Genomic DNA, 26988 nt, shown 5'->3' with positions numbered 1-26988 from the left:
GAATTTTTACAAAAACTAGGGTAAAACTAAAATCATTAATGAAAACACAGATTTTAGTCTATGGACGCCGGTAACGTCCTAACTCCTATATGTTATTGTCTGTGCCGGTAATATAATGGCGTCCTTTCTGTAATTCTTCGTTGATTGTTCCCGCTTTCAGCAAAAATTGTATTTTTTATCTCAAATTAAGAAGCTAATCTTAATATCAAAATGGTAAGATTATTATTTTTATTATAGTGCAAGAGTTCCAAAACGGAAATTATTCTATATTTAATTAAACGAAAGCCAAAACATAAATAATATTTTGTTGTTTGATATCTTACTTTCTAGCGTAAATCACAATAATGTTATCTTTGTTTCAGACGATCGGAAAAAATAACAAGATGCAACAGCATCTTAATTATCGTGTAAGAGTGATTTTACAAGATTCCCGTACATTCATTGGGACATTTAAAGCATTTGACAAGCATATGAATTTGATTTTGGGAGATTGCGAAGAATTCAGAAAAATCAAGTCAAAAAACAATAAGACGGCTGACAGAGAAGAGAAGAGAACTCTCGGTTTCGTATTGCTTCGTGGCGAGAATATTGTTTCTCTCACAATTGAAGGACCGCCGCCTCCAGAAGAAGGCTTGCCCCGTGTGCCACTTCCTGGGGCGATGGGAGGTCCGGGTGCCGGCAGAGCGGCAGGTCGCGGCTCTGGTATGGGAGCCCCTCCAGGCCTACATGGGCCAGCTAGGGGCGTCGGAGGGCCCTCTCATCAACATATGGCACCAGGAAGAGGACAGTTGTCTGCTCCTCCACAAATGCGTGGCGGCCCTATGATGGGAGGACCGCCACCAGGAATGATGGGCGCACCTCCAGGAATGGGCAGAGGAGGCCCCGGCGGACGTGGTCCACCGCGTCGATACTAGTTTAGTGATAGTGATCCATACTTGTGGAATAAGTAAAACTTAAAATAGGACATTACATGCTAAGGCCAGAAGCCATGTATAAAGCCTTTTGCTATGTGAAATTCTACAATAATAACTCCTTGTTCTAGGCTGAATGTGACAGGCGTATACCTAAGATCCATTTTGATAAATGATTACAGTAAGTAACTAGGCGTTTTTATTTCTTCTATCTTGAACCAGAGCCCTGATAGTTAAGTTTGTTATGACGCAGACTGGTGTTTGCAAGGTGATGGAGTTTTGGGGATGACAAAAATTGAGAAGTATTGTTGGAACATATTAACCCGCACAATTACTATACATCTTTTAAAACAATTAATAAGGATAGTATTTAAACGAGTAAATATAAATGATTTTAGTGACAATTTTATTTAAAATTTTGCATGTTTTCAAAAATGCTCCTGTTATTATCCTAAAAATTACTAGTGAGTTTTCAGGAGTGAAAAAACTTACTCCATTCTCTAGCATATGGCTTTGAAATGTTTAAACTGCCAAAAAATTACTCCTACTTTTTATATATGATGTTAGAATTCAAGTGACAATATAATAGACATAGACATTACATTCTAGCCTGTTATAGTATATCAATGAGCACTGAGTGCTCAACTGTATAACTTCCTCCATGATGGTGACATGCCCAAAGATCAAATAGAATTTGGATGGTTCTTAGCTTTGTGAAAATCTATCAGCAATTTAAAGATTGTTATGCTGCTGTTTTAGCCCAAATTTGGACTTATTAGTTAAGTCCTGATGAGTAAGATGATTGACAGCATAGATTAATTAATGGTTTCGCTACGCTCTATTGACAGATATAATAGATCAAAGTTATCGGATCGGATAGCGGATTATGTTGGGATTCATATGGGGTAAAATAAAAAAAATCTGTTGTATGAAAGGTTAACAGTTAACATAACTATTAGATTTTTTTAAGTCTTAAAAGCAATGGATCTTTTAAGGTCGATGATTTTTGTCAGTCCTATGTGTGGTGTTAAATAATCATTTTTCATTAAGTCAAATAAATAAATAAAAATATGTATATAGATTTTTAATTTTATACTTGATAGGGGTCATCATTCAATAAATATTAAAAAACAAGCCACAAGAGTAATATTACCACATAATTGTTGTACAACAATTTTATTATTATTCTTAATATTAATATAAAAAATCTGTAGCAAATTTGTGAATTTGCCATTTTAAAATATACAGGTTATTCAGCTTTTCTATGTTATAAGCGCTCTCACATACGAGTCCGAAATAGTGCATAATAAATTTTACCCACACCAATCTGTTGCAAAATAAACCTAATTCTTTCTACAAGCAGCCTAAAGAATCAATCTATGCAGTTTGATGAATTCTAAAAAGTATGAAAGTTCTTCTACCGGGCAGGTTTCCACACTTAAAATTATGAAAGTTCTTCTACCGGGCAGGTTTCCACACTTAAAAGTATGAAAGTTATCTTGTATGGTAATATTACATAGTGCAGCCTTTACTGTCAAATGCTAATGAAGTTTATTTATTACTTAAATCTACTGAATAAATTGTACATTAATTGACTAAAAAAATTTTCAAAAAAAAAAAAACCAACTTCAATAACCACCAACACTAAAAAGTAAAAAATAATTTAATTTATTACCCAATATATTATGTATACAAGAGTTATTGTAGTTCTATAGTAATATTTTTTGGAGCCGGTGCCAATTAGCCGCACGAACCGTCTTATCTACTCTTCATAGTGTTTTGCGACTCCATATTGGCACCAACTCCAAAAAATATTACTATACATAGAACTGAGAACTGAGATTCAAATTGAGAACCTCCTCCTTTTTTCAAGTCGGTTAAAAATATGCTATGCCTGGTTAAAACCCTACTGTTTACAAAGCTATTTTTTTAAAATAGATATAGCGAGCAAACGAGTAGGCGGGTCACCTGATGTTAAGTGATTACCGCCGCCCATGAACATTTGCAGCACCAGAGGAGCCGCCGATGCGTTGCCGGCCTTTTAGGAATTTGTTGGTCCGCCCCTTGAATAACCCCATGTTATAATCTGGTGGGAACACCGCCGATGGGAGTTGGTTCCACAGTTTGCACGTGCGTGGAAAGAAGGATCTGGCGCAGCGGACGGTCGAAGTGCACCAGACACCCAGATGACACTGAGCAATTTACGCTTATTAATTTATTTTTTTTTGGAGTTGAGGAGTTCTGTTCTACATCTCGGAAGATATTCATTAGATCTTTACCAAGTTAAAATGGGACCACCCCTGAAGTATGTCCTACAGAACAAAAAAAGAATTATCAAAATCGGTTCATAATTGACGGAGTAAACGCGTAACAAACATACAAAAAAAAAACATAGTCGAATTGAGAACCTCCTCCTTTTTTTGAAGTCGGTTAAAAATGGTAACATTTGCAGTATAATGCTTAATTGCATATAATGCAAGGGTAAAACATTAGCTACAAGTGATCACAGAAATAAAATTATATCTAGCCACCCTACACCAAAATACATATGTGCTGTGCGGCATACAATTAATTTTTTAATATAGAAATATACCTACATGTGCAAGGCACCTTTGCTTGGAATCTCATACATGGTATAGTCAGGCCGGCTAAGGGCTAATAGCAATAAAACTTTTTAACAATAGTGTTTAATATTTTGAACAGTCATAAATCCTAATATGTGAGAGTAAAATTCAACAAAGGGGCCACTTGTTTTAAAGCTACAGATCTATTATATTCTCGCAAACAATGTTCGTGGTTGTCAAATAAATGTATATTTTAAATACCAGAAACAACCCAAAACACGGGTTAATAAAATAGAGCCAATGCATAAAGATGGTGGTAGAGCAGAGTATTTTTTAATTAGGTACAACTCAGCTTTATGCATGTTAACATATGGTTGCAATTGGAATATTGCAAACAAAACAAGGAGAAGACTCGAAGCATCCCAAAGGAAGCACTGCGTGCAAAGCTCCTCCACCCTTATGCTAACGTAAATAAAGGTTAGTTTGAGTTATTATTTAAAAAAATGCCGCGGCAGCGCCCTGCTATACTCCACTCTGTCGCTGCGCCTTGCTGTTGAGTTTAACAAATCGTTGCTTTTTAAGGACAAAAAATGCGCTTTAAACACTCGACGACGCATGTTGCCGGACGTTCGTAGTGTTTTTGTCTTATTTTGTGAGGTGTATGTCCGGCGCATAATAAAGCTGAATTTGCGCCGCACGACTATCACCAAACCTATAGTCCGCGACAGGTTGAAATGGCAATCGGGGTATGGAAGGGGGGACGCCCCGCACGTTGCCCGCGCTCGCCCGCACCGGGTTAGCGCGGGGCATATCTTCCCCGATTGCTATCTCGACCTGTCGCGTACTATACAGCTTTTACAATTTTTACACCCTGCCTGATGAGATTTTCCGCTGGACTTTTGCCTACTCTAAACTTCTAAAGCCAACAAACAATCTAGTGGCAGTAACCGCACGAGGGATGGCACCGCTTCCCGTCTACACCGCACCTACAGCCCCCGCTCGTGTCCCCTTTCCCCCCCGGTCCCCACCGCCGGCCCTTCGTCACCCAGCATATCTCCGTCTTACAAGCTGAGCATTTAACCCAGTCACAGCCCCATTTCTTTGTAATTATAGCACTACACTCGGGGCACTCGAGAGCCTCGCCGCGAGAAATAAGTGATTTCAGTAAAGCCTGAGTTCCCTCGTCGGATTCGTTTGATTCTGCAGCCAATACAGCCTCGCACAGTTTCGCTTGATATTGTTCACAGGATTGGCCTTCATGAACAGCCTGAAAATAAGTTACACACATTGTTATAGTAACTAATTACATGTGTAAAAAGCAGTCAAGTTCAAGTCAAACTCGCATACCGGCAAAGCTGTGCCGCCAAGCGATTTAGCGTTCCGGTACGATGCCGTGTAGAAACCAAAGGTATGGGTTTTTACTAAAACCCATACCGGGTTTTAGTAAAAACTGCCATGTCCAGGTTAGCCCGCATCCATCTTAGATTGCATCACAATTTTCAAGTGTCAAGGGCTAACTTGTATTCGAATAAAAAAAACGGAACCCTTAAAAGTGCGTAAATTCGGTCGTTTGTCTTCAAAGGTCTTTATGATTGTTGCGAAGTTGCAATTTTCGTGTTCTCCACCCCAAAAGGCACAAATATGAAACATGAACAGCGCCAGACGCCAGTGTATCCACACACGTGGCATCCCACACAAGCGAACTTCCTTGCTTCTACGGGACAAGGGTCATACCGTCTTCATCCAATATGAATCATATTGGATTTTCTTCGTACCCTTATCAATTTTGGTAAGTTTCTTCGAATATGCTGTCATGTGTAAATGGAATCGAACAAATAACATAGATAAAAATACCTACCTGGCAAAGTACACAGTTAGTGTGTTTGCAGACTGGGCAAGGGAATCTCCGAACTTCAGGCTCACAAAACGCCCAGCCCTTGCAATCTCGCGTGCGACAGTGAAATGTGTTCCGAGTCCCGCTCTCCGCTGCGGCCAAGCCTCGCGCCAGCCACCGCTCGTACTCCTCAGTAGAGAGAATGGCTCGAATTTCGCGTTCCTGTAACGCTCCGGGGCACTGGATGGCGGGGCACGCGACGACCGGCTCCTCACAGTGTCGGATCACATCCACGAGACATTCTCTGCAGAATGTGTGGATGCATTCGCGCAGCACGGCGCCGGCGCCCACAGCGCACTGCTCCATACAGACGCCACATTCAAATTCTTCAGTATTCGGAACGAGAGCCTGTTGTTCCAATTTCATTAATTCTGTATAAACGTCACCTGATGGGGCGCTATTTATTTCACTCGGTTCTGTTATAATTTGAGCTTGTGTGACGTGTTTGATCCGCGGTGCGATGTCTTTATTTGTTTCTAAAAATAAGAAAATTGTATCCAATTACTGACATTGCCTTGGTAACCTAGTGGTTACGTCCTAGATGTCCGCCTCCTATTCGGGAGGTTGTGGGTTCGATCCCGGGCCCGGGACCTCTAACTTTTCGGAGTCATGTAGTTTTAAGCTTTGCTTTAACTGTAAAGGAAACATTTTGAGGATTTTGCGGAAACCTGCATGCCTGAGTTCTCCATAATGTTCACAAAGTGTGTAAAGTTGGCCAGCGTGGCGGACTGTAGTCTAAAGCCTTCTCATTCTGAAAGGAGACCCGCGGGGCGATTGTCTAAAACCTGCATCAATCATTATCACAATCTAAATTGTTCTGATTGGCTGAATAGGCTACTTGACAATTTTTTTAAGTTGGTCTTAAATGGTTAATATTTGTCCTATTATATCAAAAAAATTAACACTATATTTTTTTGCGCCCTAAAAACCGTAAAACTTTAATTTAAAAAAATATTTTTCTTAGACAGGTGAAAACACTGTCGGCCATGTTTGGCCGATAGATTATCTGTGCTCTGACGTCATGCATTTGTAAACAACAGTATAACCCAGGGTGATCATAATAATGATGATGACTCAATTGACACGTTAATATAGTTAGTAGTACTTATTTAATCTGTATATAGCTAGATATAATATAAAATCTTACCAGATTCGACTAAACACAAATAAAATGGGGCATTAAGGTCAGGTCCAGCTAGAGTGACGAGTGGTGTGCTATCGTCGGCGCATAGAGTTCTCCCAACAATCCAGCGTTGTAAGCGTATTTCCAGACCCAACGATGTTTCAACGTGCCGTTTAAGTTCTCCAATCCTCGCTTTCCTTGAAATACGCAATGGTATCGGCCCCCTAGCTGCTTCTTTGTCTTCAACCCATACTTCAATTCTGAAATTGAATAACGTCAATTTAAATTATTTTTTAACTTTTTTATTAATGCGCTTTCTTGTCGGTCTGTTTGTTTGTTTGTTCGATACAAATTTTGCAATCGATTTTAAACTAACTTCTGATGAGCTCATTAACTTGCTTGAAATTTTCAACATATGAGTACCTAGGTTGGAACTAGAGGTGTCAAATACAGGTTCATGTGTGTATCACAATATTATCACGTGTTACAGACAAATATTTAATAATTATTAACGTTACATTTATTTTGTTACAAAAAAAAAATTGCTTGAACCGTGAGGCGCAAGCAGAAAATTGGGTGCAATCGATTTTCGACCTTATTGACATACGTCAGAAAACAGCATTTTAGCAATCTATGAATTATACTGAGCAAGAATATGACAAAAAACAACTTTCTCATAACCGTCAATAAGGTCGAGATTTGCTTGCACCGATTTCACAATGAGGCGCAAGCAGATAAATGGGTGCAAGCGATTTCCGACCTTATTGACATAGAGAACAACATTTTAACAATCTATGAATGATACCTACTGAACAAGAATATGACAAAAAACAACTTTCTCATAACCGTCAATAAGGTCGAGAACTAGGGTATAGCTTGTATTTAACTCGATTGATTTAAATTTTAAATTTTACTCTTAATAGGTACCCAATCCATACCTTCGCGACAGGTCGAAATGGCAATCGGGGAGGGAATGCCCCGCACACCCGCACGGCCCCTGTGCTAACCCAGTGCGGGCGAGCGAGGGTGACGTGCGGGTGTGCGGGGTGTCACCCCCGCCTCATACCCCGATTGCCATCTCAACCTGTCGCGGAATACAGTACCTAGTACCTACCTATGTATGTAAAAATAAAAACAAGTAGAACGATAAAGCAATGTCAAGTAGATACCTACAATACAATAGGTAGGTAAGTTTACCTAGTTACCTATAAAAAAATCTTTTTAGTAGGTAACTACTATATTTATTATCATACATTTCTACATATTTATTATCATACGAATTATAAAATGATGATGATGATTTCTAAAAAGAACAATACCACTTCACGTACCTAACCTATTACCTCTAATACTTAAATGTATGATAATACCTACACTTTGAAAAACATTTTCTCATACGATTTATAAAATGACGCAAGTATTTCCAAAAAGAACAAATCTACTATAATAGGTATTATTAACGCGCGACACAAATCTATCACAACACAAAAATGTACCTAATCTACATTATTTTGCCTAATCTACATTACAATTATTCGCATTAAATATTTATCGACACTCAAGTTCACAAATAAATAAAACTGCATTCAAAATTTATTACGAAACAAACAAAATGATAAAAATACTAGCCGCATACTCGTATCATCACAGTCAACATGTAACAGGCCAATACGAAAATTCGATGTAATAATTATTCACCGTCGAATCGCGACGATATTTGTATTCAGCTGTACCTACCTAATATATTTTATTCTAATATCGTCGCTCGGTCGCGCCGCGCGCGGCGTATCAAAGATCGAACGCCTGAGTTATTTTTTAGGAAGGATTTTCTCAAATTTTCACTACTTATTATATATTGTATTCAATTTAGTTTTAATCTAAAAACGAATATCTTGAATACATTTATATATTTAATAAATTTATTAGGTACATTATTTTTTGACACCTCTAGTTGGAACTGAATAGATCGAGTCCCTCAAGTTTTCTTTCGTAATTATATAACTTTAAGCATATTTTTAAACTCGGAAATATAGGCAAATGAATTATGAATAGAATTATAGAAATAACTGGTGCTAAATGTTACAAAGTAATAACATTTAAAAGGTATATCTAGAGGATTTTTTCAGTCACTTAATACCTCCAAAAAATAATTTACTTACGGTATTTCGTCATCTGGCATTTGGCTAGACGTCGATGCGGTTGCCGCTGGCGAGATTTTTATTTCTTCACGAGGTATATGGCTGTAGATTTTTTGTTGATTTTCCTCTTTTACAGCTTTATTTTTATCTGGCACCCTTGAATCATCTTTTACATTTAACGCAGAAGTTTGATACATGTGATCTTTGTCTTTACTTTCTTTATCCGATATATTATCTTGTAAGACTTGTATCTTATTTGGGATGGCCTCCGCAACTATTTGCGATGAAAACGATAGAACAGAGCATGCTAATTTAAGTTTAGCCAGTTTAGCGGCTGCTTCCGCTGCTAATTGTTCGTCTCCTTTTGATATCGCTTGTTCTAGCTGGTTGATCAAATTTCTACGTCTATCATGATGGTCTAAAACTTTGACATTAGACGTAGTAATCCTGACCCCTGATGAAGCACTTTCGCCAATTTTTCCTTTCGGATCTTCGACAATAGCAAATGCGTTTTCACATTTATTAACTTTCGATGCTTCGATAGGACTTGCTTCTGATTTTTGAAGATCTTCATTCAACAGTTTTGGGTTTGATGAACTCGGAGTTTGCACATTGGACACCGTTGACACCATATTTGGTAATATTTTTCGCTGAGTAAGCGAGGTCTCCACTACATTGTTACTTTCTAATTTAGTGGCTTTTGTTGGCAAAACCTTGGCAAAGTTACAATCAGAAACTTTATCGTTCGACGTTTTATATTTAGGACAATACAGCGGGTTTAGTAACGATGATATTTTCAAAGGCGTATGCAAATTTACGTTCTTACTGTTAGTTGAAATAACACCAGTATCTGACTGCTCTTTATTCACAATTTTAGAAGAATATACATTACCTAACTGAATCCGTTCAATTGTATCTTTATTCCCGGAACTAGCTGGCAGTTTTTTAATGAAAATTTGTGAAACATTTATATTTACAGGAATTTCAGTAGGCATTTCTTTTTCTGAATTCTTTAGTGAATCTTTTGTTGAACTTTCTTTTACTTCTTTTAACGGGTCACTTGCTTCTTTGAAATTTATTTGAGCATTATTTTCTGCAATTTCGTTTATTATAACTTTATTATCGTATTTTTTTGTTGAAGATTCGCATTTGTTTATATTTCCTGACTCAGGAGATTTATCCATTTCATTAGTTACTTTAACATCACTGCTTAAAATATTATTATTAGTTTGCTTAATTTTAATATTCGATGAATCAGGTTCAATTTTTTTTGACATTAAAAGTTCTTTACTACTATTGATAGATTCCTTCTCAGGTTGTACTGAAACTTTTGATGTAGACACGTTATTTAAAATTGGTGAAGATGGTTCAAAAGCTGACTTTCTATTCATATGTGCTACGTTACTGGTAACGAATTTATGGACTCTTATATGGGACTCTTTTGAAGATGAAGGCTGTAATAGAAATGTTTCTTTGGCATAATTTCTCAAGTGTTCTGGTCCCCGTTTAGTTTCAAGGGGTTTGGAATCATTAAAACTAACTTTTATAGTTTCATCGACGGTGGATCCTATTCGAAGTGTTGGTGTTTCTGTTGGTTTTCCAATACAATCTCTGTTATCTCTAGAATATTTGTCATTGTGTTTTGGTCTTTTTGGTAAAGAATCTTTCATTTCCTTTAGCATTTCCCTCAGCTTCTGCTTGTCATCGATTTCATACTTTCGACTTGTTTTAAGAGCATTCTGTTCAGTTTGTGTACATGTATTAGAAGCATTCGTTGAAATATTTCTACCAGTCTTGTTAGAGTTTTCTTTAATTATACAATAAATACAACAAGTAACAACAGGTTTATATTTCCTTAAGCAAGTGGTGCACATCCAAGTCTCCTCTACAGAAGCTGATCTATAGCCACTGTCAATAAAATTGTTGTTATTGTGTCCAGCAGCTCGTAGCGCCTTATTCGCTTCTATTATTTCAGTGGCTTGTTTATCCAACTCACTAATGCTTGGTAGTAATTTAATTCGACTCGTGTCTATAGCCGAATTCCTTTTTTTACCGTCAAAGATCTGTTTAAGAAAACTTTTATCTGCTCGCAACTTAATTTCTTTTGTTTCAAGTTTTGAATGTTTCTCAGTTTTATTTGCCGAAGTTACATCATCTTTGCTAAGAACTGAATGTTTATCAACATCAGAAGTAGTGTTCATTTGTATAAATTTATTGATTTCCACGTTTTCTTTGTTTTCTTCCGATATTCTGACAGGGGGTTTTGGTGCAGGTCTCTTTCGTTTATAGTTTCTAGGAAGTGTTGCAGAAGAAGCTATAGTAGGCGGCAGTGGAGCCCGTCGTTTTCCGGGGACGTAGGCCGATCGACGTTGTATGGTTTCACTCGCCGCGCGCCGATCCCTGTCTTGTCTTAGAACAGTATCTTTCTGCAATCTTCGGGCTGACGGGAGACTGAAGGCGTCGTATCCCAATCCTTCCTCCCTGAACAGTCCGTATTTTCGCCGCAAGGTTATGTCACGGTCGTGTTGCCTTCGTAAGTTTCGCTCTTGCAACCTCTTTTTGTAAGTCTCTGTTAAAGGATCTTGAGGGAGCACAAGAGGTGTGTTGGCGTGTTTGTAGTTGAGTGGGGCAAGGAAGTCGAAGCTAGCGACGGTGCGGTCGGACCCCACACTGGAGACGCTCTCGCTTGACGAGGAGCGGTCAGTGCGACGCAACCATGAAAATAGCGTCCAAATCCCTGCGGAGAGTGGGCGAGGGCGCGGCGCCTCTCCCTCCACGTCGCCGTTCATTACCCCTTCACCCCTGAAACACAAATTTATACATCCAAAATTATACTGAATAATTTAACTCGGCAAGTTAAACAAAGAAAGAAAAAAATCTGTTCCATATTACTCGGCAACAACAGACAATTTTATAGATATCTACTATATTACCCTTAGATACCTAATTATACTTTGTTGTTTTTAGTCCAGTTTCCTTTGTTTTAGGTTTATAAATAGGTCAAACCAAAACACGTCTGAGGTCGCGATCATCCAATAAAAATGAAAGCATCTTCTAAAATGTCTGAGAGTAGATATCAAAAAAGATTTTCAATCGTATTATTGAAAGAGTTATAGCTGGTGATCGGAACACAAAATACGAGTCTAGTGATACATAAATATTTATAACACTTACACTGTCGTAACGATGAGTAACTGCAAGAGGCGCAATCCAAAACTAGTTCATTCCAACCCGCATACCTACAGAGTACATGGGCTGAGACATCAACTACGGTCACTTGGTCTTCGCGCAAAACTCCATGTTTAAATGGCGTAGTGAATCGAAGGGAATAGAATAACAGAATTTAAGGCATGTATTGTCACTCGCGCGCCGAACATTCGGCGAGGTCGCCTACAGCGATATACTTATAAACGCTTTACTTGCAGTCTTTGGTCGCGCACGTCTCGAGTGGAGCGGCCGGCGCGCTCCGCCCGCCCATCTAAATTTAGCACAACTTTGCGATACGGTTTTTGCTATTTCTATTCATTCTCTTGCCTGACCTCACTTAAATTAGGATACATCTTGAGCGGCGCCTACATTTACGAATTTAGTAACCACATTGCATTTAAATACGAAAATATTTAGGTTAATACCAAGCATATTCACAATTAACTCGACAATGTCGGTATTGTCTCGACGTCGACTTGCCCTTGTAGGTCGTCTGTTACCAATTGTACAAAATGGTTGACTTCCTTTTATCAGGCGAATACGCACCAGCCAATCAGCAGCAGTAGGTAAATAACAAAACTACTTTAAACAATATAACATTTATTTGTAGAAAATCAGATACAACAATCAACATAGTCAATTTATGGTAGATATCAACACAATTTACTGTAAGTACCTAACTACTTAACTTTTTGCAGTAAACTAATCACAGCGGTAATTCTTTGATCAGATAAGGTATTTTAGACTTTACAGTAGGTACTCAATATAACGATCTGAATTTGAAATTACATTAATTTAAAGTACTTTAGCCTACTAGCTAAAATTTTTCGATAATTTATGAACGACGAAATAGAATTCACTAATTTTAAAATTGTCTAAGGCTATGTTCAGATGGACAAGCACTTGTCGCGAGTTGACTTGACCTTCGTCGACACGCGTGGGACTGTTCAGAAGTCGAGCGAAAATGCGCGCTGTGCCCAAGTTGCAGACTGTTTAGTTGAGCATAGAATATTAACATGAACCGGTGATGCACGTTTTGAAGTTTTTTTTTGTTTATTTTTAGCCGGGGCTTTTTAGTGTTAAAATAGAGAAATAAAGTTTTTTCTTTGAAGCGCGATTTAAAAACGCGCGTCACATTTTTTCATCTGAACATAGACTGACTGTTGCAAACACGACTTCAATTGAGAGCTTGCCTATTTTTTATCTCCACAATAGTTTATTTGACAAAAGCACGCTGATAATAATACATCATCACATCCCATCTGCGATCGTGGTCAAGCGTGCACCTGTAATAAATTTAAAAAAATCTACTAGTTACATCTAAGTACCAGTTCTGATTAACGCACGAACGACTTCGCCTGTGTTTCAACTAAGTAATTTCACCTACATGTGTGTAGCACTATACATTTTTGTCCTGTGTTTTCTTTACTGCAGCGGAGTGCCTCTCGCTGGAGCTGTGTATGACGAGCAGCGCGGCCGCCACGCGCGCCGTCAGCTCCGCCTGGTTGAGCTCGTGCGCCCAAGGCACCCGCCCCCAGTGCGACAACTGCGCCAAATAAATACACCCTGGCTATTTGGACTTTAAACCAGCTTAAGAGTGCGTTTCCACTGATGCGGAGCGGACCATGAATTGGCCTAACACATACTTTCCACGGATGCGGAGTGAAGATTTCGAGCATTGTGATTCACGGTTCACCCAGCTCCGCATCAGTGAAAACGCACCCTTAAGGTGCTTGTCCACTGAAGCGGAACGGACCGGAGACGCATCTGTTTACAGAGTTCATCACCTATTGTGTATCCACTATTGGACAGAGAACACTTTAAACAGCTCTTTCGTTTGCTGAACACGTCTCCGCTCCGCTTCAGTGGAGAAGTACCCTAATCCTTCCACCAATAATTTTATTAACAATACCGATTAACCAATACATATCTGATATTATCTGTTCTGGTCGTCCCGTGCGGGCCTTACACCAAACTTTACTAACTTTGTGAGAGTACCAAAACTACAGCCAATAATAATAATTATTACTAGCTTATGCCCGCGACTTCGTCCGCGTGGAGTACACAAATTTCAAACCTCTATTAAACCCCTTATGGGTTGAATTTTCAAAAATCCTTTCTTAGCAGATGTCTAAGTCATAAAAGCTATCTGCAAGCCAAATTTCAGCCCGATCCGTCCAGTAGTTTGAGCTGTGCGTTGATAGATCAGTCACTTTTCCTTTTATATAATACTAGCTTACGCATGCGACTTCGTCCGCGTGGACTACACAAATTTCAAACCCTTATATCACCCCCTTAGGGGTTGAATTTTCAAAAATCCTTTCTTAGCGGATGCCTACGTTGTACTAGCTATCTGAATGCCAAATTTCAGCCCGATCCGTCCAGTAGTTTGAGCTGTGCGTTGATAGATCAGTCAGTCAGTCAGTCACCTGTTCTTTTTATATATTTAGACTAGCTAATGCCCGCGACTTCGTCCGCGTGGATTTCACATTTTTCAAAATCCCGCGGGAGCTCTTTGATTTGCCGGGATAAAATCCTATGTGTTAATCCAGTTAATAATCTATCTCCATTCTAAATTTAATTCAAATCCGTTCAGCCGTTTTTGAGTGTAACAAACATCCAAACATCTACACTTTCACATTTATAATTTCACTAGCTGCCCTGGCGAACTTCGTACCGCCTAACAATCAATTCAAATTTTTTAAATTTTTCTCTCCGTAAGGACCATCCTCGTACTTCAAGGAATACCTATTATAAAAAAGAATTAGCGAAATCGGTTCAGCTGTTCTCGAGATTTGCGATGACATTTAGTGATTCATTTTTATATTACACATGGGCAACACAAAATTTCGAACCCCAATTTCACCCCCTCCAGAGTTGAATTTTCAAAAATCCTTTCTTAGCGGATGCCTACGTCATAATAGCTATCTGCATGCCAAATTTCAGCACGATCCGTCCAGTAGTTTGAGCTGTGCGTTGATAGATCAGTCAGTCAGTCAGTCAGTCACCTTTTCCTTTTATATATTTAGAAGATTTAGATTACCTGTACCTGCCAGGGGGCTGAAGGTAGGCACCATATTTCAATCAAAGTAGTCAATTAACCAATCCGTTGCATTGCGCGATCGGTATAATATAACGCATAAATAGGTCACTTATAGACGTTTCGTCAATTTCCCAAGTTGTAATAGTTATCGTTAACCTGTTTGGCTCATTCCGCTTATAAAACCAGTCTTCAAAAATATAGAGTGCATAAAATAATTTCAAACTAATTTTTAGGGTTCCGTGGTAACAGACCACTGAGGTTCCTTGTTTTAAGGAACCTCAGTCCGTCTGTCCGTCTGTTTCTGAATGTGTCACAGCCATTCTAAAAATAAACAACAGGAGCTGTAAAGTTGAAATTTAATCCATACTTAATATTATAAATGTGAAAGTGTGCCTGTCTGTCTGTCTGTCTGCTAGCTTTTCACGGCTCAACCGTTCAACCGATTTTGATGAAATTTGGTACAGAGGTAGCTTGCATCCCGGGGAAGGACAATAGGCTATTTTTTATCCCGGAAAATTTAGGAGTTCCCACAGGATTTTTAAAAACCTAAATCCAGGCGGACGAAGTCGCGGGCATCATCTAGTGTTATATAAACCTGTTACTGCTTCACACTTATATTAACGAGCAATTCATTGAAGAGAACACTTTATTAAGCGATTAATTAGGTATCTAGCCTTGACTCTTTTAGAGGCGGCAAATGTAAAACAGCCAAAAGTAAGCTTACTTCCAGACTTGTCAAAATGTCTGCAAACTATATACTGCAAAACGGGGTTTATACGTTTATATAATAATTATATTTATAATCTGGTTACCGTCAAACTAGAGGTGACCTAATTCCAGACCATTGTATGCGGGTAATCGCTACCGATTGTTCCTCTGAGTTACGATAAATCCATACTAATATTATAAATGCGAAAGTGTGTCTGTCTGTCTGCTAGCTTTTCACGGCCCAACAGTTTAACCGATTTTGATGAAATTTGGTACAGTTATCTTATATCTCGAGGAAGGACATAGGCTACTTTTTATCCCGGAAAATTAAAGAGATCCCACAGGATTTTTAAAAAACCTAAATCCACGCGGACGAAGTCGCGGGCATCAGCTAGTACTACATATAAGCCCCGCAAATTGCTGATGCCCGTGGCTGCCATTTTAGCGACGTCAGCACTAGACTGAAGTTTCGAGCTGATGGTATATTTTTACTTAAATATACGTCAAATGAATTTCGATGTTAATGAGACATGGTTTCAGCGCAATAGCAATTTACGGGACTTATAGTTCCGATTCAGAAGGCAGGTATTGTTTTAGAGCACTATCGTAACTCGGAGGAATAATCGGTAGCGAGTACCCGCATGCAATGGTCTTTCATTAAATAGCGACTCTTGCAACAACGCAATAAAATGTAATTCAGCTTGCACAGCACTGCAGTCTAAAAATTAAATAACACCTTTATCTCTCTCATCTATACCATTAATAAGAAAGTAAACGCCTATACTAACTTGATCAAATATTATATGAACACTACTAACACTCAAAAAATGTGAAAAGCGCGATTCAGAACACTACTAGCACCATCTAGTAAGACAAGGCCTACGCGTTAGCCACCATAGGAATATTCCTCGGTTCACATGACCAAGTGAGCCTGGCCTGGTTTAACTGAGGATTTTACGATATTTTTTAAGGTTTGAAATTATTGTAAACATACCTGGAACTCTTCCTCTAGTCTGGCCAACAGGACGGCATCTTTTGGCTCGATGTATCGGTCCACACACGCCAACATGAGTATTGGAGACTTCAGTGCTTCCACGCCAAAGCAAATGGCTAAAACAAATAGAATTGACGACCTCCCTGGCGCAGTGGTGAGCGCTGTGGTCTTAATAGTGGGAGGTCCCGGGTTCGATTCCTGGCAGGGGTTTGGAATTTTATAATTTCTAAATTTCTGGTCTGGTCTGGTGGGAGGCTTCGGCCGTGGCTAGTTACCACCCTACCGGCAAAGCCGTGCCGCCAAGCGATTTAGCGTTCCGGTACGATGCCGTGTAGAAACCATGGGTTTAATAAAAACTGCCATACCCCTTCCAGGTTAGTCCGCTATCATCTTAGACTGCATCATCACTTACCACCAGGTGAGATTGCAGTCAAGGGCTAACTTGTATCTGAATTAAAAAAAAAAAAAAAAAAAAAAAACAATTACTAGCTGATGCCCGCGACTTCGTACGCGTGGATTTAGGTGTTTATAAATCCTGTGGGAACTCTTAAATTTTCCGAAAAGTACTATGTCCTTCCCCGGGATGCAAGCTATCTCTGCACCAAATTTCATCAAAATCGGTTGAACGGTTGGGCCGTGAAAAGCTAGCAGACAGACAGACACATTTTCGCATTTATAATATTAGTATGGATTACTGCTGCTATTGCTTTTGATAATAATAAAAGGCAAAAGAACACCCCCGACAAGCAAACTTAATCATATACTATTGACAAGAACATCGCTAGACATAAATAGAGCGGGACAAGGGCAACGATCTCACAAGGGCCATATTTGGACCTCCAAAGTCGGTCACCCATCCAGTTACCGACTTGCGTCAACGTTGCTCAACAATCGCAATCGATTGATATCCATTGCCTAGGCTACACATCCCTCTAATGTTTACTAACCATTTAAAGCAGCGAAGTCATATGATAGTAAATATCTTGCTAGGATTGCTCTGGTTTCGGTGGTGACTGGTGGAAGCTCCAAATTCTTGGAAACCTCCTGTTTCACTCCAAATCTTTTGCAAAACCATTCCAACACAGGATCCCATTTTTCCTCCTGAAGTGCTCTTAATTTTTCTTGCTATATCAAAACATTATATATTTTGTTACTTAAGGTGATATCAGACGGTTTATTCAAGGGAAGGTGTACTAGAGTGATTGTGTTTATTGTATTTGTCATTTTTTATTAATTTTGCATTCAGAGATTTCATTTCGAGTGAAGGATGCTGAATGAAAGACAGATATGAACAAAAATGAAGCATTTGATAGTCAAACATTCATATTTTACTAGTGTGGTTAATTTTGTAGACAGAATGTAATGTACAGAATCTCTAAAACTATAGTTAACTGACAGATCTAGTGTCATCCTATTTCACAGGGAGCTTCCCCTCATTTCTCATTCTAGAAAAGAAGCTTAGATTTTAATAATAATTTTATTTATTTTATTTTATTTGACTAACCAACAACATTTACACATACACAAGTATTTACATACAAAAAGATTTATAACTAAAGGACACATAGCATAAACACAATATTGTGATAATGGTGCATAATAAGTAATAATAGGTTTTAAAATTATATAGATATGATTATTCATCAATAATGATGATCTCTAAGTAATCCATCTACAACTATGCAAACATTCTTATGTTCTAAATATCAACAATTCTACTAGTTTTATAATCCACTAGCTTAAGCTCGGGACTTCATCCGCATGGACTACACAAATTTCAAACCCCTATTTCACCCCTTTAGGGATTGAATTTTCAAAAATCATTTCTTAGCAGATGCCTATGTCATAATAGCTATCTGTGTGCCAAATTTCAGCCCGATCCATCCAGTAGTTTGACCTGTGCGTTGATAGATCAGTCAGTCAGTCAGTCACCTTTTACTTTTATATATTTAGATATACAGTCACAATTAATTGTTACCCTACACACTAGTGTTTCTCCAGCATAGCTATTCACATACTATAAGAACAGTAGAAAATAGTGGTGGGCTTAGTTTGTTCTTGCTGAAACTGACCGCTGTTACTACAACACTCTTCTAAAATGATTTTAAAAATATGTACTTACTTACTGAAAAGTGCTCACAGCATTTGCAGTTTAATCATTATGCAACAAAACATAAAACTACTACTCACTAACCTCCGAATAAAAGAGCAAGGTGTCTGTAGCAATGAAATCAAGTAAGTAGCTTGCTATGTCGTGAGAGTTGAGTTTGCCTGGGTTGTCCAAAGCTGTGTTACACAATGCTGTCTGAAACAAAAGTAAGCAATCAACTTCTGTTGATTCTAATAAAGATAATATAAGTAAGATTTCATTATAACATATAAAGACATACATATATGAAAGGTTTTTATTTAATAAAGAATATTAGCCACGTTAATCATGACTAATATCTCCCTTTCCCCTTCTACTCAATTTGGATGTTTGTTACTCCTTCATGCCCCAACAACTGAACCAATTTGACTGAAATTTAATATGGAGATAGGTTACCCTGAACATATATAGGCTACTTTTTATTCCGGAAAATTAAAGTTTCCGCGAAATTTTTAAAACTCTATATCCATTAAATAAGAAGTGAGCGATTACCAAATGCATTGTTGGCTGTGATATATATTCACGCTGGGCATCCCACTCAGCGGCTATAGCCCGTGCTAGTGGCTCGGTGTTGACCATCAATACTTGACCGCTGGGAGTCTTCAGTCTACGGTGATCTAAGGTTACCTCCCATTTCTTTTCATTCTGTACAATATCCGTCCGCCGATAAAATCGTATTTGCGTAGCTAAACGATAAAAACATTATCAGTTAATCAATCCCAACAAAAACTAATTTGACAATAAAAAATATATAATTTTTACCATAACGCCGGAATCTAAACCAATTTGAACAATGTTTTGGGAAGTTATTTTTGGTTGATAACCAAGTAAAGTTTAACATTTGGAAGTGTCTAGCCGACCGACCGACGGAAGGCTTATTTATTTTTACTGAGCCGAGTGCCGACCGTCGTAAACTTGTTTATAATTGAGTTTATTTATAATAATAAAAATACGTTCAAAAGTGGTTCAAAAAAATGTTTTTTGACAAAGAGCACCGACCAGAAATAAAAGAGACAAAGAGCACAGAGTACATATATGATCGGGGCACAGACCAGGATCGGGGGTAATGTTTTTTTTAAAACTGGTTTTATCATTTGCGGCTCTGGATGGATGATTTGGTTATTTTGAATCACAGACGAATAACCACAGCACAGACCATTTCTTGTTATTGATCTGTGTCTGAATCTTGAGTTTTTTAACTGATTTTACGGCTCTGGCATGGAGATAGTCTTGTCGTACTGTAAACCCTTGGGCGGGGGCACTACCGTGCCCCTAGATTGTTAGTCTGAGTGATCATTAATATTTTTTTCAGTCTATTGGTCTATATTACTTTACTCTATGTTTTTCATATATTTCTGTTTTTCTGCGGACTTGGTTTTTGTGGAGTGATAGTAAAATAACAATATAATATTTGTTATCGTGCTCAATTTCTATTAAAAACCGTTTATCAGTGACATTTGTGTTCTCCTATTTGTTATAACGATGTCTTCTATGGATTCTATCTTCTAACAGCAAAATCAAGTGTTTCTGTGCCATTTCTAGGACAACCAGTGAAGTGACGCGCCATTGTTGTACACAAGCCAAATACGAGCTAAAAATAACTCTTAGCTTTTACAGCAATTCATAAACAAACCTTCTTTTTCTTATTTGTGATGTACCCGCATCCCATCAGCGCGGAAGAAGAACAGAGGATAAACTTGATACCGAGTGTGAAGCTTCTTCATTCAAAAAGGAAAGGGATATTTATACACCCCTCTGCTATGTACAGAAGTAGTGCACCGTGCACGAATATATGCGCTTCGTTGACAACAAATTGCTTGAGAGGGTAAATACTGGTACCAAACAATTGTAAAGATGAAACTCTTAGAAAGTGGACATCTCGAAGCGCTGAGCAGCGCCCTGTCGATCCTGAACGGAGACAGTGCTGTGCAAGGCCGAGTGGAGAGCTACAGCTGCAAAATGGCAGGCGGCGAGAAAGCTTTCTACAAGCGCTTCACAGCAGATGGAGAAACCACTCACAATCTTCAGGCTTTATCGCCTCCGGAAGGTGTTACTTATAGGTACTTTACCATTTATCTGCCTCTTAATTTTATAGGTGTGTGCTCGGGATTGAACCCCTGACCTCTCGAATAGGAGGACACATAATTAAAAGCTCCCTCATACTTTTAATCTCAAGTTGGATTTCTAGTTAGAAATTTTCTTTATTGTTCTACCTATTATTTAAAAAATTACATTTTTCTCAAATAAAACAGTAAAATATAAATCTAGCCATACCCTTTGTTACATATTACCTTTAAATAATAATCTTTATATTAAAAACTCGTAGTACCTTTGCAAAATTAATTTTCTGTAACATTTTTCTTTTAATTCATGTAATGCAACATAAACACTTCAGAACACTTAATTGGATTCACAATATTAGGAAATAGAATGCCCCCGCTTTGTCAGTGTGTATAATCCTGTGAAAACTGATTTTCGGGGATAGAATAGAATAGATTGTTTTTTTATTCATGTAAACTTTTTAAAAGTGCTTATGAATAGTCAGGTTTAATTTACCACTGGTTCGGAATGCCGTTCCTACCGAGAAGAACCAGCAAGAAACTCGGCGGTTGCTCTTTTTAATTTTTCAATTTACAATGTTATTATACCGTACTATACAAGCCATTGCAGCCCCGTGCATTGCTGGAGCGAGTCAAATTCAAGCTTTTTTATAGTTTACATAGTCTGCGACTGTATAATATGCTTTTTTTAGGAGCATACTTTTAACACATTTTTTAAACTTGTGTAAAGGCAAGTCTAAAATTGCTTGTGGAATTTTATTATAAAATATTACACTCATTCCCACAAATGACTTTCGCACCTTCCAGAGGCGGAGCGCAGGAGTAGCTAGCTTATTTTTGTTTCTAGTTTGCCTATCATGGAGATCACTGATTTTTTTGTAACTGTGAATGTTTTGAACAAACAGTACTATGTAAAAATGAGTACTATGTTTAAGTCAGGATATAAGCTATCTGCATTTCCAGCCACATCTGAAATTGGTTAAGGTATTGTGGCATGAAGGAGTAACAAACATCCGAACTTTCGCCTTCAGAATATTAGTGTGATTAGGATTCTAGATGAAGATTGCAAACTTGGTTGTGACAAAGATGGCCTTCATTTCATTTCATGATAGATTACAATTACTTCCAGCCGAAGCCTGTCAGGCGATGAAGAGGGAGTGCTTTGCGATACAATATCTCGGAAAACTTTATTCTATTTGATTGCCACACTGAACGCTGCTTTTCCAGATTATGATTTTTCAATGGCAAAGGTAATTATCCTCTTATCACTCTGATACAATATGACATTTTTTATTTAACTGTAAATCAATTAATATAAATCTCTGTACTTTAAAAATAATATCAAGCATAATATAAATTTCTATGCCTTGTACAACATCATCTCTATACATAAAAATAAATCGCTAAATGTATTGCTGATCGCAAATCTCGAGAACAGCTAAACCGATTTCGCTTATTCTTTTTTTATAATATTCCTTGAAGTACGAGGATGGTTCTTACACAGAGAAAAAATTAATTAACTGTCAGGCGGTACGAAGTTCGCCGGGACAGGTAGTTCCTAATAAAATGTATATTTTTAATATCTACAGAGCAGTGAGTTTAGTGCAGAACCATCACTGAGTTGGGTGCAAGGTGCGGTGGACGCAGCGCTGTCTGCTGTGGGTGGGATGCGGTGGCGTCAACTCCGACCAGCCTTGTGGGCCGCCATAGAGGAGGAGGTGGCCCTCCCAGAGTGCCGCATATACAGCTACAACCCAGACCTGGCCAGCGATCCCTTTGGGGAGCCAGGCTGCCTCTGGACATTCAATTACTTCTTTTACAACAAGAAGCTGAAACGAATTGTTTTCTTTACATGTAGAGCAATGAGGTAAGCTTGAATGTGTGAATTCTTTCATTAAAGGCAATTTCATTGTATCTAAATCCTTTTCTGCAAAGAGTATTAATAAAGGGACCTGTGCTCTGTAGTGAGCCCGCTATGGGTTGATATGATGATGATGACTGTACCATATGTCTTGAGACTCATAATTTCCTTTCAAGTGTTCAATAAATAACTATTAAATGTCTAGATTATGTAGGTTTGAACTAAAGACAAATCAGCTAAACTCGGCTTGGTACTTTTTACATCATAGGGAGTTTTTCATTGTAGAGTAGTTTGATTTTGGGAGCATACATTGTACTTTGTATGATAATTATGTATTACGCGAAGCCCTGGCAGTTTAATTAAAGAAGTGAATTTGTTGCAGCCCTGTTTGTGCTGATTCTGGAGTGGACTTTGCTATGGATGAAGATGAGGAGTACAACTAAACATTTTTTATTTCTATATTCTATTAATAATTTATATAATATTTTCTTGTATTTTAGAAATTAAATAACGAACACATAGTTAATTAAAATATACAATATTATAACACAAAAAAAAAGTTTAAAATAGAATTATTAAAAGTAAGGTCAGTTTAGATGATTATGGCGCACTTAATATTATGTTCTATTTGTTTTTGGAGTTTGTGTAGGTACTGGTTACGATAAGTATTCACGTAATTTTTTTCTGTCTAGATTTAAGAGGAGTAGGTACAATTCAACTTTTCTCGCTGTATTCATATATACATAAAGTATATATACTAAAAACAAAATTCAAACTATGTTCTAATTTTATAAATAACCAGGTGCCCTTTTATAGTTTGGATTGGATTGTTTATTTTTAAAATATCTAGGTACTTACATATTAATTTCTTGTCAAATTTAAGAATTTAAAGTAGTTAACACAAAATGTCAATTTTTAATAACTTGTAACTTTTGCAATTTAGTTTAAAAAAAATTGAGTCTTACAAATAGGTACAATGTTAGAAATACATAATTCCATATCATTATAAATTAACCATAAAATAAATTGCTATTCTAGAATTCCGCCTTAACCATTTTCTTTCAATAACTGATATCTTAACTTAGTATTACGATAGAAATAATGTATTTTTAAATTCATATATATACAAATAAACATTGAAGGATCTCTTTGCACAAACATTTTTAGATACTTAAGAAATAAGTGACTAATACAGCTTAAGTTAATTTACCTTTTCTAATTCAGGTGTTATAGCATTGTTTACCATGTAAGTATTTATGTATATATCTATGTAAAAACAACCGCAAAAGTATATTATTGTATAATTACCTTATTTTTTATGTGCTTTTACCAGGGTTGCCATATTATTATTTTAGTATAGAGTATTTCGATATTCCTTTTTTTACATTATATTCATTATTATGTCCTATACAAAAGTGCAATAGTTATGATGTATGTAACTGATGAACAATAAAAGGTTATTACATATGTTTTGTTATAAAAAAAGATTCCGTCGAATTGAGAACCTCCTCCTTTTTTTGAAGTCTGTTAAAAACGATTATCCATTGAATTAATTGGTCAGTTTTATCCACTATCAATTGGTCAATTGGTCATACCTTGGTACCTACATTATATGCATTGGCCACAAAATGACAAACTATTCTAGAGCTAATTTCATATTTATTAAATTTAAAATCGACAGTGTGGCTAATTCCGTTGTACACAATCTCTAAACTAAACTCAAATTGCACCTCTAAATCTATTGCTATCCCTTTCATAATGTTGCTTACGGAAAAGGCTAGCACTATATTTAGACATATTAATTTAGTTTAGTTTAGAGATTGTGTACACAAAAGAATCGGCCTCAGTATGACATCAAAATTAAAATATGTTAAAGTATTTTAGAATAATACAAAGTTATTTAATATTTACTTTGGTACATAAAAACGTAAAGACACTGTTGTATCGTGATAGAGTGGCAACCCTATTTTTTTATAATTCTCTAGCCTTCCGGTTTCATTATTTTACAATAGATAATTGTATTTGATGATTTCTACCGTTTTGCCTCACGAACGGCGAAGTAGAAGTCTATTTATATAACATGCATTTTCTTGAATTTGTAATAAATATCCTTGATGTTGTAGTTGTCTTGTCACACTTGTTTCAGATTACTGTACCTATTTAAAAAATTCCTCATTCTTTATGTAAACAATAACATAATTACTTTTATAAGTGTGAAAGATTTTTCATTTCACAATTATTATAGGTCTAGCAAGTATTTGTGTATTGTAAGTACTTTTCTAATATAATTAAATTACCTCTATTGACTACTGTCTATGATAGTGTAGTAAAATAACTGGTGGTTGTAGGGAGTTGTTGTCACTAAAATCTGTTTCTTACAGGCCTGACCTTTTTTTCAATACAGTATTTTACTCTTTGAAGTGTCTTAATTTGATCCTAAAGTGATAATAAACTACCAAAGAATTGCAAAAATTTTGTTCGATCGATAAGTGCAAAAAAAATGCATTTATATTTTGCATTTCACATTTCGCCGCGAAAACGCTACCCGCCATCTTTTTAGGATCATGAGCTGTCATGACGTCACGCGGATTTGCACGGATTGGTAAGCAAGTGTTTTCAATGAAGTACATTTGAATTTCAATCCATATGACGACGGAATTAACATGGCGGCTACGTTATCATGCGTTTTGGATATTTGTAGAACAGATAAAAAAGTGAAATCTTTAAAATGAATTATAATAAAATTAATTTTATAAACTGAAATTAACATTTTTCGATTGCTTATTTTATTGCTTATACTATCTTGTTTATACATTTTTAGATTTTTTTCTCGCTTGTTGTAAAATACCGTATTGTCTTAGCTTAGCTTTAGTGTTCAATAAAGTTGATTCATTTCATAATTCGTTTTTTGAATAATGCCATACCTATTATCTTAACAAGTATGTAAAAATCAATTTGTCTGTCTATTTGTTCGTGACCTAGGCATTCGCGCATCATTCATCCGATTGAGTTGAAATTTACGGTTTTAAATTTACATTTACAAGTTTACGTTTACAAGGTTTAATACCATCGAAGTACAAATGGCGCGCGAATCGCGTTGTCGTATGCCACGCCGGATATTTAGCTAGTATCATAATTTACAACTTAAAGAAGATTTCTTAGAATTAAAGAGCTTTCAGCTCACTTCATTAATATAATAAATAAAATTACCTATCTGAAAAATGGTATGTGATTGGTGGCTCAAATAAAACAATGTCTTTTTTCAGAAAAATATAATAATTAAACAATCAAAATATAATCTTTATCGAACTATACAACAGTATAAAGGGATTCTTAAAAAGAACTTACTTAAGTAAATAACCAAAATCTTTTCGAAATGTATATACATTACCTACGCGCACCATTTATATATACAATACTACACATGCAAACTCGCACAATAAAATTCAACATGATTTGTGGAAATAAAGATTGTCATAAATTGCTACAAGTAACTGTCCAAACTAACCAAAATAATGGCTAAGTTTATGAACTAATTTGATTTTAATTGAAATATTACATACATAAAAATAACTATTGTAGAAATAAATCAAGAGATTATTATTAATAATGTACAGAATGTAGCCACTGTTTATTTAAATTCCATCTATGTCAATGGCTTCATTCTATCAAATGAAGAAATTTAATTAAAGAAATCCTTTAGCTATACAATAGTAAATTAATAATTGATTATAATATTATGTCGATTTGCAAAATAAAATTTCTCAATAATCTAATTTTTAATTTCATAGTAATTTTGAGTAATTTTTTTTTCATTCAAATTGAAATAATATACTTGGTCAAAAGTTTTATTCTAGACCTTCACATAGGTAATATGTATGTAAGTCAGATAATAAATATGTAACGACTTGAAATTAGCTTTTTGTTTCCATGTTGTTTTGCAGGTACTATAAAGCATAAATATAATTTTATCATCCCATCCACAAAAATATTAAAGACTGATCTTAACATAATAAAATATATAAACTTGGTCCTGTCAAATTACTTGCTCAGTAGACGCTTTATTTATTAATTTATTGCACACACACAAATATTATGCTTAAAAACTAATAAAAAAACTTTTTTCTTTTATACATTTTGCATTTTAGCCCAGAGAAGTTAGACCTACCTATATCTGTCAACTGTAACTTGAAATGTTGCGGTTTTGATGAAAATCAATGAAAATACTTTGCGTAATTATCGATGTGTTTTACATTATTTAATACAAAATCTATTGAAAATATATTGAATCACAATATATTTTAAGCTAAGATGTCACAAAATGGCGGAAATGCAT

The 26988-nt window shown here is 36.6% G+C and overlaps 4 protein-coding genes across 6 annotated transcripts in view; 2 read left to right on the top strand and 2 right to left on the bottom strand.

Moving 5' to 3' along the window:
• The window catches only part of Maf1 (repressor of RNA polymerase III transcription Maf1), a 131113-nt gene extending 105561 nt beyond the window's left edge, over nucleotides 1-25552 (top strand). The window contains exons 2-5 of the mRNA XM_034970112.2: nucleotides 20124-20791; nucleotides 21921-22041; nucleotides 22381-22658; nucleotides 23035-25552. Of these exons, the coding sequence (XP_034826003.1) occupies nucleotides 20586-20791; nucleotides 21921-22041; nucleotides 22381-22658; nucleotides 23035-23095 (666 nt within the window). The 5' untranslated portion in view covers nucleotides 20124-20585 and the 3' untranslated portion in view covers nucleotides 23096-25552. The remainder of the gene's footprint in view (nucleotides 1-20123; nucleotides 20792-21920; nucleotides 22042-22380; nucleotides 22659-23034) is intronic.
• SmB (small ribonucleoprotein particle protein SmB) lies at nucleotides 52-1100 on the top strand. Its single transcript, XM_034970125.2, has 2 exons — nucleotides 52-213; nucleotides 363-1100. Exons 1-2 carry the CDS (start codon nucleotides 211-213, stop codon nucleotides 912-914), a joined length of 555 nt encoding a protein of 184 aa, XP_034826016.1. The 5' UTR covers nucleotides 52-210; the 3' UTR covers nucleotides 915-1100.
• LOC117983564 (uncharacterized) lies at nucleotides 1981-12302 on the bottom strand. Its single transcript, XM_069499121.1, has 5 exons — nucleotides 11805-12302; nucleotides 8652-11432; nucleotides 6517-6752; nucleotides 5334-5845; nucleotides 1981-4742 (listed from the first exon to the last, which is right to left on the bottom strand). Exons 2-5 carry the CDS (start codon nucleotides 11417-11419, stop codon nucleotides 4410-4412), a joined length of 3849 nt encoding a protein of 1282 aa, XP_069355222.1. The 5' UTR covers nucleotides 11420-11432; nucleotides 11805-12302; the 3' UTR covers nucleotides 1981-4409.
• On the bottom strand, nucleotides 12427-19741 carry l(2)k14505 (ATP synthase mitochondrial F1 complex assembly factor 2 homolog l(2)k14505). 3 transcript variants are annotated; one of them, XM_069499277.1, is made up of 7 exons: nucleotides 19494-19741; nucleotides 19224-19417; nucleotides 18777-18887; nucleotides 17530-17707; nucleotides 16583-16698; nucleotides 13225-13383; nucleotides 12427-13144 (listed from the first exon to the last, which is right to left on the bottom strand). In XM_069499277.1, exons 1-6 carry the CDS (start codon nucleotides 19570-19572, stop codon nucleotides 13237-13239), a joined length of 825 nt encoding a protein of 274 aa, XP_069355378.1. In that variant the 5' UTR covers nucleotides 19573-19741; the 3' UTR covers nucleotides 12427-13144; nucleotides 13225-13236. The 3 variants fall into 3 exon arrangements, with proteins under 3 accessions (XP_069355378.1, XP_069355383.1, XP_034826037.1); XM_069499282.1 differs by having other exon boundaries at nucleotides 12427-13123; XM_034970146.2 differs by having other exon boundaries at nucleotides 12427-13383; nucleotides 19494-19740.
• Nucleotides 25553-26988: the final 1436 nt, after the last annotated feature.

This window comes from Maniola hyperantus, chromosome 1 (assembly GCF_902806685.2).
Source record: "Maniola hyperantus chromosome 1, iAphHyp1.2, whole genome shotgun sequence".
NCBI classification, from domain to species: Eukaryota; Metazoa; Arthropoda; class Insecta; order Lepidoptera; family Nymphalidae; genus Maniola; species Maniola hyperantus.
The sequence above is the reverse complement of the archived record's forward strand: the minus strand, read 5'-3'. Positions and strand labels throughout refer to the sequence as shown.